We start from the raw sequence: 15772 nt of genomic DNA, 5'->3' as shown, positions 1-15772 counted from the left end.
AGATGTGAGGGTGGTGGCCACAGAGATGGTCCTGGTGTTTCACTGGGATGCTCTCTCCACATTGCAGTGTGTTTATTAAACCCACAAATCAAGCTCACTGACTGTGTTGCAGGTTATTGTTAAATTTTCCATAACAACATCAACTAAAGAAGGATTTTAATTAATTTTTGAATACGATGGAATATTTCAGTTAACCCTTAATGGCTTTGAGGATAAGTGTCCTTTAATTTATGAGGAACATTATCTGTCTCGCTCATGTCTGCGGTGGGCTCGCTTAGCAAGGGTCTAACCTTAGGACCCTTACTGGATACAGACGCCCCAGAATGAAGAGAATATCTATGGTTTTGCAGTTTTTCTCAGGAAATCCTCCTTCAGTCTTCCTCAGTTTCTTTAAGTTACCAACTGGACCTGCTTGCTGAGATTTGGTCAAACCTGCAAAAACTGAAGTTTATGTGAGACGTCGTGGCCCTTTTTACACATGAGCTCTGGTTTCCATTTTATCAAGATATTTGCTAATAAATAAATGTTACTGTCAGCTGACCAGGAGGGCAAAGTGGTAGCAATCATGTACAACAATGTGTATAACCTCACACATTTTTCCCAAACTGAAACCAGATCAATGAAGTAGATGAGATGTCAGTGAATAAAGCACAGGGGCAAGTTAAAGTAAAGTCTAATTTATTTATTGGTTTAGGGCTCAGAAAACAAAGAATCACATGTTGAAATTAATGCACAGGAAACATCAAATTAGTATTTCGTCAGGGAGAAAGGACCCAAAATGCAGGACTAAACTCGAACACACTCAGAGTACGATGCAACAGGGAGCACAGGAAAACACAGGGCTTAAATACACAGGGAGTAATCAGGGAATGGAAACAGGAGGGGAACACAGCTGGAAGAAACCACACCCCACGAGACAGGCGAAACGTAACCTGAACCCACAGAACCAGCAAAAGATTATTAAATCCTTGAAAGCTTCCTTCCTCAAAGGTTATGATGATTTTCTAAAAAACACTTGGTGGAGCGTTTCAGTCTGATTTCATCAATAATCCAACTCAGTACATCCCATCCATGCAAGCATGTGTTACCTGCTCAGCTGATCTTTAATGATTCGATGTTAAAACTTTATTTTTAAACAACTAAAGCTTTTAACTCCAGAGAATTTTGCTCATTCGGGTTACTTCAGGGTTAACCCTGAGTTTTCTGTCCTACACAGCTGGTTCACAATCTCAAACAGCTGCAGCTGAGAGAACATAAACTCAAACTGTCAGGAGCAGGTTATGTCTTTTAAAGCGTGCTTTCAGTGACATATTGATTATCTGCTGGGTGAAATGTGTTCGTGTGATCAGAAAATGATTCTGATCTGCTGATGAGTCTGTTCCACTGCCACAAACATGAAACACACCTCGATACCTGTTCAACCAACCACACCTGTGAAATAAACAGCCATACTGAGCGTTGATCGCTTTTACGACAGGATTGTATTTTACTGGTATTTCTTTTATACTCCTTTTTCATCACTATTCCTAATGTCTGTTGTGTTGTAAGGACCGTTTTCTGTGGAAGATGGGGAAACCCTGGGTTAACTCAAGTTTATATCTGTTTATCCTGATAAGTAAAAATAATACTAATGAAGGGTGATCAGGCCTTTCCTCAAGATCTGCCCCAAAAACAATCAGAGCTCATATTTGCATAATTACTTTATTTTTTATTCAATTACTTTATTGTGTACTTCAACTTTCAGCGTTGCAATGCTGAAGTTTGTCATGCTGGATTTAATGGTGACATTAAAATCTGTGTGAGTCAGATCATAGCCATCAGCTTTTCCTCTGACAAACCCTCTCTCAGGAGTGCGATACATCTTATCATAAAGAGCACTATCACTGTTTGTTTCCCCGTCAAAGACTCCGACGGCGCACCAGTTAGAGTGCAGGCCGTAGTCAAAAGGAACCGAGAACAGGACGGCTATTTTCTTATCAGCTCTGTCTGCAGCTGTATCGTAGAGATCGTAGGTGAAGACTCCAACAGATCCTCGCGCTGTGCCGCCAGTCTTAGAGAACAGAGCGCTGCCACATTCAGAAGGCCCAAGTTTTGTTGGCAAAGGGATTTGGCAGAGTCCGCTAACAAGATGCAGACTAGTGAGGAAAAAGAAAAATATGAATTAATATTCTTATTCCAACAGGACCCTAACTCTCATAATGAGTCAGGTGGATGAGTTTGTTTAGAGAAAGAAACATGGACAGGGCTATTGCTGCTGAGATGACAACATCGTGTCAGTGTTCAGAAGAAATTTACTGCTCGTCTATTCAATTCAATTCAGTTTTATTTATATAGCGCCAAATCACAACAAAAGTCGCCTCAAGGCGCTTTATAGATACAGAGAAAAACCCAACAATCATATGACCCCCTATGAGCAGCACTTTGGCGACAGTGGGAAGGAAAAACTCCCTTTTAACAGGAAGAAACCTCCGGCAGAACCAGGCTCAGGGAGGGGCGGGGCCATCTGCTGTGATTGGTTGGGGTGAGAGAAGGAAGACAGGATAAAGACATGCTGTGGAAGAGAGACAGAGGTTAATAACAGATATGATTCAATGCAGAGAGGTCTGTTAACACATAGTGAGTGAGAAAGGTGACTGGAAAGGAAAAATTCAATGCATCATGGGAATCCCCGGCAGCCTACATCTATTGCAGCATAACTAAGGGAGGATTCAGGGTCACCTGGTCCAGCCCTAACTATATGCTTTAGCAAAAAGGAAAGTTTGAAGCCTAATCTTGAAAGTAGAGATAGTGTCTGTCTCCTGAATCCAAACTGGAAGCTGGTTCCACAGAAGAGGGGCCTGAAAACTGAAGGCTCTGCCTCCCATTCTACTTTTAAATACTCTAGGAACAACAAGTAGGCCTGCAGAGCGAGAGCGAAGTGCTCTAATAGGGTGATATGGTACTACAAGGTCATTAAGATAAGATGGGGCCTGATTATTTAAGACCTTGTATGTGAGGAGCAGGATTTTGAATTCAATTCTGGATTTAACAGGAAGCCAATGAAGGGAAGCCAAAACAGGAGAAATCTGCTCTCTCTTTCTAGTCCCTGTCAGGACTCTTGCTGCAGCATTTTGGATCAGCTGAAGGCTTTTCAGCGAGTTTTTAGGACATCCTGATAATAATGAATTGCAGTCGTCCAGCCTGGAAGTAATAAATGCATGAACTAGTTTTTCAGCGTCACTCTGAGACAGGATATTTCTAATTTTAGAGATGTTGCACAAATGGAAGAAAGCAGTCTTACATATTTGTTTAATATGTGCTTTGAAGGACATGTCCTGGTCAAAAATGACTCCAAGGTTCCTCACAGCGTTACTGGAGGCCAAGGTAATGCCATCCAGAATAAGAATCTGGTTAGATACCATATCTCTAAGCTTTTCAGGGCCGAGTACAATAACCTCAGTTTGATCTGAATTAAGAAGCAGAAAGTTAGCGGCCATCCAGGTCTTTATGTCTTTAAGACATTCCTGCAGTTTAACTAATTGGTGTGTGTTATCTGGCTTCATGGACAGATAGAGCTGGGTGTCATCTGCATAGCAGTGTAAATGTATGCTATGTCTTCTAATGATGCTGCCTAAGGGAAGCATGTATAATGTAAACAGAATTGGTCCTAGCACTGAACCCTGTGGAACTCCATAACTGACCTCAGTGTGTGAAGAGGACTCTCCATTTACATGCACAAACTGGAGTCTATTAGATAGATATGATACAAACCACTGCAGCGCAGTACCTGTAATACCTACAGCATGTTCTAATCGCTCTAATAGGATATTATGGTCGACAGTATCGAACGCTGCACTGAGGTCTAGCAGGACAAGCACAGAGATGAGTCCACTGTCAGAGGCCATAAGAAGATCATTTGTAACCTTCACTAAAGCTGTTTCTGTGCTGTGATGAGCTCTGAAACCTGACTGAAACTCTTCAAATAAACCTCTGCAGATGATCTGTTAGCTGTTTGACAACTACTCTTTCAAGGATGTTTGATATAAAGGAAGGTTGGAGATTGGCCTATAATTAGCTAAGACTGCTGGGTCTAGAGATGCTTTTTGAGTAAAGGTTTAACTACAGCCAGCTTGAAGGCCTGTGGTACATAGCTGATTATTAGAGATAGGTTGATCATATTTAAGATCAAAGAATTAATTAATGGCAGGACTTCTTTGAGCAGTTTTGTAGGAATGGGGTCTAAAAGACACGTTGATGGTTTGGAGGAAGTAATTATTGAAGTTAACTCAGAAAGATCAATTGGAGAAAAAGAGTCTAACTTAACATCAATGGTACTAAGAGTACCTGATTCCTTCTGTTACTTTTATTAGTGATATCAGTGAGGTGTCAGGTGATGTGCAGGCAGCATCTCAGTCACAGTAAGAAGTGTGGTCACCTGGGGTTTTGAAGGGTGTAGCCCTCAGTCTTGTTCGTAATATGAATGACGGACTGCCGAGCGCCCATGGTGTCCGCAAACTAAAGAACAAAGAGAGAGAAGAACGTGTTCCTGTCTGTGGGAGCATCTCTGTTCGTAAGACAGTAAACGTGATACAAACACCATCATGTCGTCCACTGTTACAGCCCCAGTGCTCCACCCTGTGGGACTTTTCCAATAAGAGAGACTTTACCTAAAAAGTTTCCTTCAAAAGGCTCTGCAGCTTTATTATTTATTAAAAAACAGTTTGAACATGGAGCACCGTGTGTGTGAGCAGCTGTGACTCACGTTTCCACAGCGAGCGCTCCGAACGAAACGATGGAAAACAGATTCTGAACACGTCAGAGAAAGGAACATCTTTGTCTGTGTTTCAGTCAAATAAACAAGCTCGGACTCACAGTGATGAGATGAATTCAGGTGATCGGTCACCAGTGTTCGTGTGCAGTCCTTGCAGTCTGACTGAGACCAAACAATCCTCTGTTTGTACCCTGAAAGTGAAGCAGAACATCTGTTCATGAACTAAAGGAGATTTGTAGAGAGATTTTTTTCCCTTTCCAGAAAAAAATACTACCTCATTTTTTTCTGGAGATTCGAGAAAAATGTTTTTTTACTCTGACACGTTTTGGTTTATTTCTTTTTGATTGGTCACTAAGATATTTAAAGCAAATCCCCCTCTCGCCCCTGTGGGCTGTCTTTATTGTTCAAGCTCGTATTTGATAGCTAAAGGCTCCACACTAAAACTGGTGATTATTCACTCTGAATTATTCTTATAGGTCGTCCAACTATAAGGTTGCTTTGAAGGTAACATTGTGGTGTTTATCCAGTTGGATTAAGTTTGCAAATGTGCAAAGGGCTGATTATGTTTGCAAGCAGCGTATTCCATTAATATTAATTGCAAATCACTGAATGCAGGACATTATGATCGGGAGCTGAATGAAAGCACAGCTCACTCAACACAAGCTGAACAGCAGAGAGGGAGGAGAGCAGTGAAGAGTAACCCATCTGGCTACACTAAGTAACAGTTACTGTGGAATAGCTCAGGCCGCATTCAGTGTGTTTCGTCTGATTCCTGGACTCTGATCACGCACTAACAGGTCATGGCGGACACGCTCGGCCTCGTTGGGCCAGCTGTGAGTCCGTTACCGTGAACTATGGAGCGGCAGATTTGTGCTGGAACTGAGCTGCACACAGCTGATGTTGATGTGTGCATCGGAGACCATTCAGATGGAAACCTGCAGACCCACAGAGCTGAGAACTGTCTCTGCACATCTGCCTGTGTTAGAACAGGAAGTAGTTTCTAATTTCATCAAGCTTGTCAACTTCCTGTGGTCGCAGCGATGTTAAAAACAGGAAGTGTGGTTGCTAAGCTGTTGCTATGTGTGCTGATGTCACACAGACTAGGATGAGGTGCAATATATTGGACAATTCACAGTATATCGGTTTAGTGTTCACCTCTCTCGAATAAAACACCACCAAAAATGTGTTTTCCTATTAAAGGTGACGAATTTTGTAATGTAATGTGATGCGTTACACACAAACAAGCCTTACTGCTCGTATTTATCAGGTCTTCTCCTCGTGCATTTAACAAAATAGAAATACAGGTGTAGTTCATTACCCCGTCTGCTTTTTGTAAAGATGACTTTATTCTGATGTCATTGTTTGATAGAAACACGTCTGTCTAGTGGCTAGAATGCTGGCAGTGCGCCCAGTCACCGCTCACTGTTTTAGGACATTTAAATGCAAAAATGCGTCTTTTTTAATGTCCGCTAAAGTTAGCGTTGTAATAGCAAACAAGTATTTTTGATGCAATTGCATTTAAAAACAAAAGTGCCATTTTTTTCTCCCCTCTGAGGTCAGTGGGAGGAGGCACAGACCCACCATTTAAACTGAACCCCTTTTGGTTACACACTTTTGGTTGTGAAATCACAACAGTCCGATGGGCGTGTACAGGGCGATGGCTGTGTAGATGTTGAGGTAGAACGTGAAATATGTGACTCTGTGTGTCTCCCATCCTCTCAGTGTTGGGATGGTGAATGAAGGAGTTTTGTGCAGTTCCAGCAGAGACACTAAAACACAGCAGTGATTGTGTCCAAACAGACAAACATGAACTAAATGCAGTGAAGCTGCTGTTTGTCTGAGTGCATCAAATGTCTGAGGGAGCTCACTGCACAGGAACGTTTACTTTTATTTCACTGTGAAGGCTGAACCCTCTCTGAAGTCAGCAGCATCATTTCAGAGTTTTAGAGTCGAACATTTCTAACAGGAAGTGATCAGAAGTCTACAAAAGGCTCTGAATCCTCAAACACTGAGAGGAAATCTGCTGTTCATGCTGCTGATCGTGTTGTCAACATTTCAACACTAACTCCAGATGTTTCCAGTTGCACATCCATCACATCAGGGAAGTTCTGGCAGCAAAAACTGACCAAAGGCTGAAAACACTCATTTATCTGTGAGCAGCATCAACTTTTAGACAACAGGAAACATCAGCAAGCATTTTTACATCAGTCCCAAAATGAACAGAGCTGCTGCCTCCATCTACAAACTGCCCCACATGCAGAACCACAAACTCCACCCTGCACTGAGAACTGAAAAAGTCTTCATTGTTACTTTTCTACAGATCATCACTGAAAATATCATGACTGACTCATCATGAAGTCTTTTTTCCTTCAAACTACAAACATCCTGGACATTAAATGTTTCTGTAAACAGCAGCAGAAACTTCCAGGAACTGAAGACAAAACTTCAGACTTCAACACAAACAAATGTATGAACCCGGTCTCTGCCGCCATCTTTTATATACAAGCTATAGATAGTCTACAGTGGAAATAATAATTTAAACCAGCAAACACACAATCACGAAAAAGCAGAAGTTATACTGATGTTAGCCAGGGAAACATTACAGACTGCTTCCATTACCTTCACAGCGTCAGTCACAAACATTTACTTCAGGAAAGTGAAATTAAAGTTTGAACAGGAAGGAAACACCCACAGAGGCATCTGAGGACACCGAAACAAACACACTCTGTGCTGCATTCTAGTGCATCTTGGAAACTCCCAAAGCTCTGGCAGGTTATCTAAAGGTGATTTATTTCTGCTGGTTTTCCTGTTTGAAGCACAAACATCTGTCCCCACTTTGTTGTTCTTCTTCCTGCAGCATTTAAATGTTTCAGCACTGAACTGATGTTTGTTCAAAGCTCATTTCAACCTGTTGAAGTCATGAATGAAAGTGCAGACTGAGAGTGGATCACATGATGTTTGAGGTGTGTCATGTGACATGTTCAGTATTGTCACACATGTCTAGATTGTCCCTGATATCATAGCTGCTCAAACACTGATGATTATATTTGAAGAATTATTCCTGATGGCAGCAAAGTTTGAATGGAGCTCTCTGTCTGTGCTGATTTGTCGCCCTCTGGAGGTCAAAGCACAAACTGCATGATGTCACTGTAACCACCACAGAGACAGGAAGTGTTTTTATGACTGAAACACTGAAATGATGCTAACGGCTGTCGTTAGGCTCACTGACAGCAGTGCTGATGTGTTCATGTCAAACACTGGCTCAGGTCAGACTCCTTCATCCTTCTCCAGCGTGAAGCTGCCCTCAGACCCACAGGAGCTCTGACCTTTGACCTCCTGACCCTAACCATTTTAGTTTTTGGTTTTCAGAAAGTCCAAAAGCAGTTTTCCCTTCTTTTCCAGACTGGTGAGGAAAGTCTCTTTCAGCGGTACCCCAGTAAGTTCTTCAAAATGGACTGTCATTCCAATCGCCTGAAACAAAAAAGGCCACTCTTCTTTGAGGGTTTGCATGTCTGCTCCGCTGTTTATTGCTTTGCGCTGAGAGTAGTAGGTGCATTTCATTAGAGTTTTTACTTCTTCATGACTGAAGCTTGTCTGTCCACTGAGAATCTTCATACGTTCCTTCTTCTCCTGCTGGGTTTCCAGTGTCTCACTGACTGGCAAAAACTTCATGTCCCACTTTATGCAGCCATATGTGTCTTGAACAGATGCTCGCTTTTCAGGTGTCACTTCATCGGTGTCATCTGATCCTCCCTGTTTGCGCTTCTGTAACACTGGTGAAGTAGACCTCTTCACATTTTCAATTCGTGCCTGAATCTGTTTTACCAAAGAGTGGTACCCCTGTCCTACCACATCCCCCTCTATGACATCCTGCAGTGACTTGGGATACAACGCAACCAGTTTTTTTGCAATTTCAGTCGAGGCTCTTCTACTTGGAGAGGCACAGGCTTTCATCATCTCCTTCACAATGATGCGGATCATCTCCCTCCGCAATCGAGGCTTTGGTCTTTTCGCTCTCTGAAGACACTGGATCAAGTCTTCTGGAAAATCTTCACTTGGAATTCTAAAGTTATCTACCCAGTCTAGAGAATATATTGGACTGGGTGAGGGGGAGGCAGAAAATGAGGAGCAAGAAGATGGAGACGATATGCTGGCCTGGCTTGAAATTTCCATATTTGGTGCTGTAAAACAATATCACAAACAATAGATTAATTGTACTTTTTGGACCTTGGCCAAAGCATAATAGAAAAAACAAAGCCCTTCATGGCTATTGTGCAATGAAATCATAATACTTACTGGTTTGTTTCCAGGCAGCCAGCAGTTTTCTTGCCTGAACTGGTCTCAGGACAGAGTTCAGATCAGTCTCACTGATGAACTGCAAGTCCTCAGATGTCTCCACTCCTAATGATTGTAGTGCCTCCAGTACAATTTCAAGGATTAAGGCCGACAGGTCCGGCAGCACCTTAGTAATGGAACTCCTTATGCTGTCCCCCATTTCCGAGATGTCTGATAAAAGAATGTGAATAAAGGTCAATTTACACCAAGTGGTACCTTTGGTCTTAAAACATGAAGCTGATCTTGCTTGATACTACACTTTTATACAGTGTTACGTAAATACCAAACTAACAGCACCATTATTGTGACAGCACACTGTGTTTCAATGGAACCATTTGGTACCCATACTTCATGTAAGATGTTAATGGATAGAAATCAATTAAGTCAATGATGTTCACACACTGCATCTTTTCTTTTTCCTTTCTCACTGAGTGCAGATGATACTGAGAATGGTATTCTGTCACGTGCACCGACACCAGAAAATAAACACTGTCATTCTTAATCAAAATGAGAACTACTTCACCAAACTCAACAGAGTCAGAGCCCCCTGTGACAAGGAAGTGTCCTTTCTTGTACTGTGTTCCCTTGTACATCATTTCTACTGTGACCTTTGTATTGGTTTCAGTAAAGTCAAACATTTGAACTGCTTCTTGAATGGCTTTACTGTACAGCACTGAGTAAAATGGAGAACCATCTTTGACCTTCAAGACAGATTGACACAATGACCCTGCTGCAAGCTAGGCTTGAAACATCTGATGTCTTTCAGAGAGTGTATGGCAGAGGTTTTTGAAATTTTTCAGATTTCTGGCACACCTCTTGAAATAACTGTGCTTACTTTCAAAGCGCATTGTCCATAATCTTATCAGTGGGCCAAATTTCAGAATCAGTGCTGGGTAATGGCGTAGAAAATGGTGTTTTGGTCTCAGGTTGCATTCTGGGAACAGAGCTTTTCTTGACTCTAAATATTCTTGAATAAGAATATCAAGATATGCTACCTGAGCCACTGAAATTTTCTGAGCACACACCATGTCTACAATATCTTTCAGCTGCAGAGTTAAGTTCCACACATCATCTGTGGGGTCTGTCACTGTGTCACCAACTATGAGAGGCAGCAGTCGGAGGAAGTTCCAGTTCTGTATAGCCTGTCCTGAGAGTTTAGCTGCTTGAGGACTGACCTCAGATGGCTTTGTAGAAGCATCAGAGGCATGGTAACTAAACTGTTTGATGCGTCGGTTCAGAGTGAAGTAAGTGAACCATGCTTTTTCAGGGGGCATTTCCATATTATCTTCATCTGTAATAGACTGTGCAGCAGGCTTGGAAATCAAGGGTACAAAGTCATCTGATGTGGTTGGAACAGATGATGATTGACATGCAGACTCTCTATATAAATCACCAATGCTGCTGTCTGAAAACTCTGTGTTTACGTGACATGTGAGCAGTAAAAGATGATTTAACTCTAAAGGTATTTGTGCATCCTCTTACTGGACAAGTGACCACGTGTCCTTCCACAATATGGCTCTTCAGATGAGCTATTAACTCTTTAGAGTTCTGACACTGACGTTCACACATCGCCATTGCACATGTAAACGAAGAAACCACCACCACACCAGTGACATGGGTGGGGGCAGTGTCTTCGGTAAAAATGAGCCTTAAACGCGCCATACCTGGTGTATGTCTGCTTGCAGCCTGCTTCAATACACCGAAAGAAACTACGTGGCTCATTCCGATGCAGTTTACAATGAAGCACGTAGCCCCTTGATGACTGAACTACCTTACCACAGACATTACAGGTTAACATAACTCCATGTACTTTGGTAATTCCTCCCTAGCGAATTAAGCACGCCAAATACAGAAACTAATCCAGAGCAATGCTTCCCTCGCGACAGTAATGCTAACTCAACTCACAAATGCTAACTAAATTCACAACCTCACTCATAAAAAACGAACTGCTAAAATTATCTATAAACGCTGGGCTGGTGGATTTTTATAACAGAGATAACTTGAAGTTGCATGTACTCACCTCACCTCGAACTAATTGTAAGCTGCCAGGATGTCTACAAATTCCGAAGATGCTGTGGTCCAAGCAGCAATAAATGGCGCTAATATATGAGTTCAAAACTGTGTCCGTTAGTGAAGCCAACTTGAGTCTCCTGCGTGAAAAAAAGAGCGGTTGGCACACAGCTCAGCAGCGCGCCGCGCTATTGGTCATTTTCAGGTGACGTCATCTCGCAATGTAACGTCAAAGTCAAAGTCAAAGTCAACTTTATTTGTCGATTCTGCCACATGTACAGGACATACAGAGAATAGAAATTGCGTTACTCTTCACTCCCTAGATAAATAGCAAATGAACATTTAAATATATTTAAATATAAAAGTGATTAAAAATGCAAGTAAAATAATTAAAAAGTAAAAATTTAAATAAATACAATTTTACATATAACAAGAAAGCTATACAATATACAATATAATGGGTAAGTGACATTGAGTGTAAACCAGGCAGAGTAGTGCAAATAGGGAAATAGTGCAAATGGAGATTTAGTAGTGTACGGTAAGAGAAAGTGTAACAACAAAGTCTTATGAGGTAATGGCAGTCCAATGCTCCACAAAGTGACTGGTAACTGGTGCAGGCCAGTGAGTGAGTCAGAGAGTGTGTGTGTTTGTGTGTGTGTGACAGAGTTCAGTGAGACCGTGGAGGAGAGAGGGGAGAGGGGGCAGAATCGGGAGGGAGTTAAGCTTCCTGACAGCCTGATGGATGAAGCTGTCCTTCAGTCTGCTGGTCCTGGCCCGGAGACTCCGCAGTCTCCTCCCTGACGGCAGCAGCTTGAAGAAGCTTTGCATTGGGTGCGTGGGATCAGCCGCCATGCAAAGGGCTTTTTTAGTGAGACGGGTGCTGTAAATGTCCTGGAGGGAGGGGAGAGAGACACCAATGATCCTCTCTGCAGCTCTCACTATGCGTTGGAGGGTTCTATGACAGGACGCATTGCAGGCTCCAAACCACACAGTGATGCAGCTCGACAGGATGCTCTCGATGGTGCCTCTGTAGAAAGTGTGCATGATGGGGGCTGGTGCTCCTGCTCTTCTTAGTTTGCGGAGAAAGAAGAGACGCTGCTGTGATTTCTTGGCCAGTGCTGTGGTGTTGTACGTCCAGGAGAGATCCTCTGTGATGTGCACACCCAAGAACTTGGTGCTGCTCACTCTCTCCACAGACGCTCCGTCAATGGTCAGAGGAGCATGTTGGGTGTGCACTCTCCTGAAGTCCACAACAATCTCCTTCGTCTTCTCCACATTCAGAGAGAGATTGTTGTCAGCACACCACGTGGCCAGGCGTCTCACCTCACTTCTGTAGTCGGTCTCATCCCTGTTGCTAATGAGACCCACCACCGTTGTGTCGTCCGCAAACTTGATGAAGAGGTTGGAGCTGTGTGATGGAGTGCAGTCATGGGTCAGCAGAGTGAAGAGGAGGGGGCTCAGCACACATCCCTGCGGGGCCCCCGTGTTTAAAATGATGGTGCTGGATGTATTACTGCCGACCCGTACTGCTTGAGGTCTTCCGGTGAGGAAATCCAACAGCCAGTTGCACAGTGAGGTGTTGAGCCCCAGCTGGACCAGTTTTTGAGTGAGCTGTTGGGGGATTATGGTGTTGAATGCTGAACTGAAGTCTATGAACAGCATTCGAACATATGAGTCATTTTTGTCCAGGTGTGTGAGTGCCGAGTGGAGTGCAGTGGAGATGGCATCATCGGTTGAGCGGTTGGGCCGATACGCAAACTGGAAGGGGTCCAGGGAGGGGGGCAGGACAGTCTTGATGTGTTGCATGACTAGTCGTTCGAAGCACTTCATCAGGATGGGAGTAAGTGCAACAGGACGGTAGTCATTAAAGCAGGAGGGAGATGACTTTTTTGGAACCGGAATGATTGTGGTGGCTTTAAAACATGTGGGGACGACAGCCTGGATGAGTGATATGTTGAAGATGTCTGTGAAGACATCAGTGAGTCTCACTGCACAGTCTCTCAGTACACGACCAGGAATGTTGTCAGGACCCGGAGCTTTACGTGCATTGATCCTGCTGAGGGATCTCCTCACGCTGTCCGGTGACAGAGTCATCACCTGGTCACCAGGAGGGGGTGGGGTCTTCTGTGCAGTGGTGCTGTTTTGGACTTCAAAGCGAGCAAAGAAAGTGTTCAGCTCGTTCAGCAGGGGGATAGTGCTATCACAGGTCTGTGGTGGGGGCTTGTAATCTGTGATGGTCTGAATGCCCCGCCACAGGCTCCGTGAGTCTCTGCTGTCTTTGAAGTGATGAGATATTTTCCTGGAGTACTGTCTCTTAGCCTCTCTGATGCCACGGGAAAGGTTGGCCCTAGCTGTCCTCAGGCTTGCCTCGTCTCCATCTCTGAAGGCAACATTCCGAGCTTTCAGCAGCCTGTAGACCTCTCCTGTTATCCATGGTTTTTGATTGGCCCGGACAGTTATGGTTTTCGTGACTGTTACATCCTCAATACACTTGTTGATGTAGGCAGTAACAGTCTCTGCGTACTCCTGGAGGTCAGTGGTGTTGTTATAGGTGGCAGCCTGCTTAAACATGTTCCAGTCTGTAGTATTAAAGCAGTCCTGTAGAGCCTCTGAAGACCCCTCTGGCCACACTTGTATCCGCTTACGAACCGGTTTGGTCACTTTAACGAGCGGTCTGTAAGCAGGCATTAGCATGACAGTGATATGGTCTGAGGCGCCGAGGTGGGGGAGGGGAAAAGCTTTGTAAGCTCCTCTCTGGGTGGTGTAAACAAAGTCCAGTGTGTTATTTCCCCTTGTTGGAAAGTCTATGTGTTGTTGTATTTTTGGAAACACGCACTTTAAGTCTGCATGATTGAAATCCCCAGCCAGGATGAGAAAAGCATCAGGATGGGCTGTCTTTGTTTCTTTAGGAGGAGGTTCGAATTTGATCAGAAGTCACGTCTGCAGACCGCTGCAGCCACGTCTTGCCTTGCTTCCCCTTTTTTTGGTGAAATGGTTCGCTCATACTGCACAATGTTGCTACCAGATTTTTTTTTCTCTGCAATTCGAACGTAAAACGTCTGTACACAGTTTACCAGCAGTTTAGCTACCAATCAACAGCGATCACACAAATTCAAAATTTAAGGCCGACCCACTTAAGGTGGTCTGATAATATGGCGTGAAACACAACAACATAAAGTTGTTTTAAAATAATAATTAAAAAAGATTATTGAAATCAATTTTATTCACAACCATGAACTTTATTTTTAACATCTTCTTTTGCTGTTGATTTTTTTATCAGAAGGTTAACAATGATATACTGCAGGCCTAACTTTTAATCTGTATATCAGTATCTGAATTTTAAAATAAAAAAATACTATCAGTTTTATTGTCTTTCACTGCTGATATTTGCTTTTTTTTTTTTTTTTTGTTAATGGTATGTACTGGTTGTATTATTACAGTGGACCCTATTTTTTAACATCTTGTTTCTGTAAAAATGAATGTTTTTGTTTGCTTAAAAATCTACAGCTTTATACTGTGAATTCCAATGTGCACAACCCCAAAAGATGTAGTTTTACTCAAATAATACCATAAAATCTAAGTTTTTCAGACATTTTCAACATTACAATATGTAATTGTAAAATGTATGCATATTTATTTGTTTTCACAGAAAATATTTATAATTTCAACATTTTATTACAGTAAAAAACAAAGTTTTATCCAGTCTCACAATTAACGGTTATTCAATCTATTTAATACATTAAAAGGAAGTTTTTGGTTTTACGCTCCATTACCGTTGGAATTTGACGGTGTTTTGATGTATATTTTACTGACTTTTTTTACAGTGTATATTCTGTCTTGCTTTTGTTGACTTTTTATTCCTCTTCTCTTCGGAGCATACTCAGATACTCTGCTACATGCACTTCAAACATCACATCTGTAGAGCTCTTTCTCAGCATGAAGCCATTCTGTTGCTCACTGATCCTCACCTCCCTTCTTAACCTAGCTTCAACAACTCAACAAAGCACCTTTAAAAAAGTGCACTTAAGGATGGTACAAAGAAAAAGGAAACTTGATTCCAGGAGGAACAGCACCAGGAATCAAAAGTATCAGGAGTGAACAGACATGGGAACAAGACAGAAAGAGGAGACGAGATAAAACATGAAGTGAACATGAAGATGAAACGTGTGACTAAAAATAAAGCGCAGTATAGGACACGTAGGATGAAACACAAAGAGAGGAACATGGGAACGGGTCAGTGCAAGCTGGCTCCCCCCAGTCTGCATGCCAAATATGCCCCCCCATAAATCAGTCCATTTACACGACTAAGACACAGACAGCAAGGGAGCGAGACACACACACACACAGAGGGTTAGAGAGTGGACAGAGGATGATGGAGACGCAAACAGCGATGTGTTTATAGGCATCAATATGGAAAACATCAGCAAGGACAATAAAACTAAAAAGGAAGACAAGCATTTATTAGACTCAGAATCTAAACTATCACAAGAGCCAAAATCAATGAGATTTACTTACAAGAGTCTCAACACTGAACTTGAAGAGTTGGGTGCCTGCAGACAGACAAACCTTTTTCATATGATGGCTGCTCCTAAAAACAGACTGAAGAGGAATGAGGGAGGGCTGGAAACAGGGAGGCCACTCCAGGGTCCACTCACACATTTTTTTTGTAAGTCATGT

General features: G+C 42.7%; 1 protein-coding gene across 3 annotated transcripts; it reads right to left on the bottom strand.

Annotated features, from left to right (window-relative positions):
- Positions 1 to 667: 667 nt before the first annotated feature.
- LOC113018367 (uncharacterized) lies at positions 668 to 15758 on the bottom strand. 3 transcript variants are annotated; one of them, XM_080299576.1, is made up of 5 exons: positions 9047 to 9721; positions 7370 to 8931; positions 4852 to 4941; positions 4415 to 4494; positions 668 to 2551 (listed from the first exon to the last, which is right to left on the bottom strand). In XM_080299576.1, the coding sequence occupies exons 1-2, from the start codon at positions 9243 to 9245 to the stop codon at positions 8102 to 8104; spliced, it is 1029 nt and encodes a 342-aa protein (XP_080155702.1). In that variant the 5' UTR covers positions 9246 to 9721; the 3' UTR covers positions 668 to 2551; positions 4415 to 4494; positions 4852 to 4941; positions 7370 to 8101. The 3 variants fall into 3 exon arrangements, 2 of the variants coding, with proteins under 2 accessions (XP_080155702.1, XP_080155701.1); XM_080299575.1 differs by having other exon boundaries at positions 668 to 2135; XR_013906769.1 differs by lacking the exons at positions 7370 to 8931; positions 9047 to 9721 and adding an exon at positions 15611 to 15758 and having other exon boundaries at positions 668 to 2135.
- Between the last annotated feature and the right edge of the window lie 14 nt (positions 15759 to 15772).

The sequence above is a fragment of the Astatotilapia calliptera genome, chromosome 3 (genome assembly GCF_964374335.1).
Source record: "Astatotilapia calliptera chromosome 3, fAstCal68.1, whole genome shotgun sequence".
NCBI classification, from domain to species: Eukaryota; Metazoa; Chordata; class Actinopteri; order Cichliformes; family Cichlidae; genus Astatotilapia; species Astatotilapia calliptera.
Note: the sequence above shows the minus strand (reverse complement) of the source record. Positions and strands in the feature narration are given on the sequence as shown.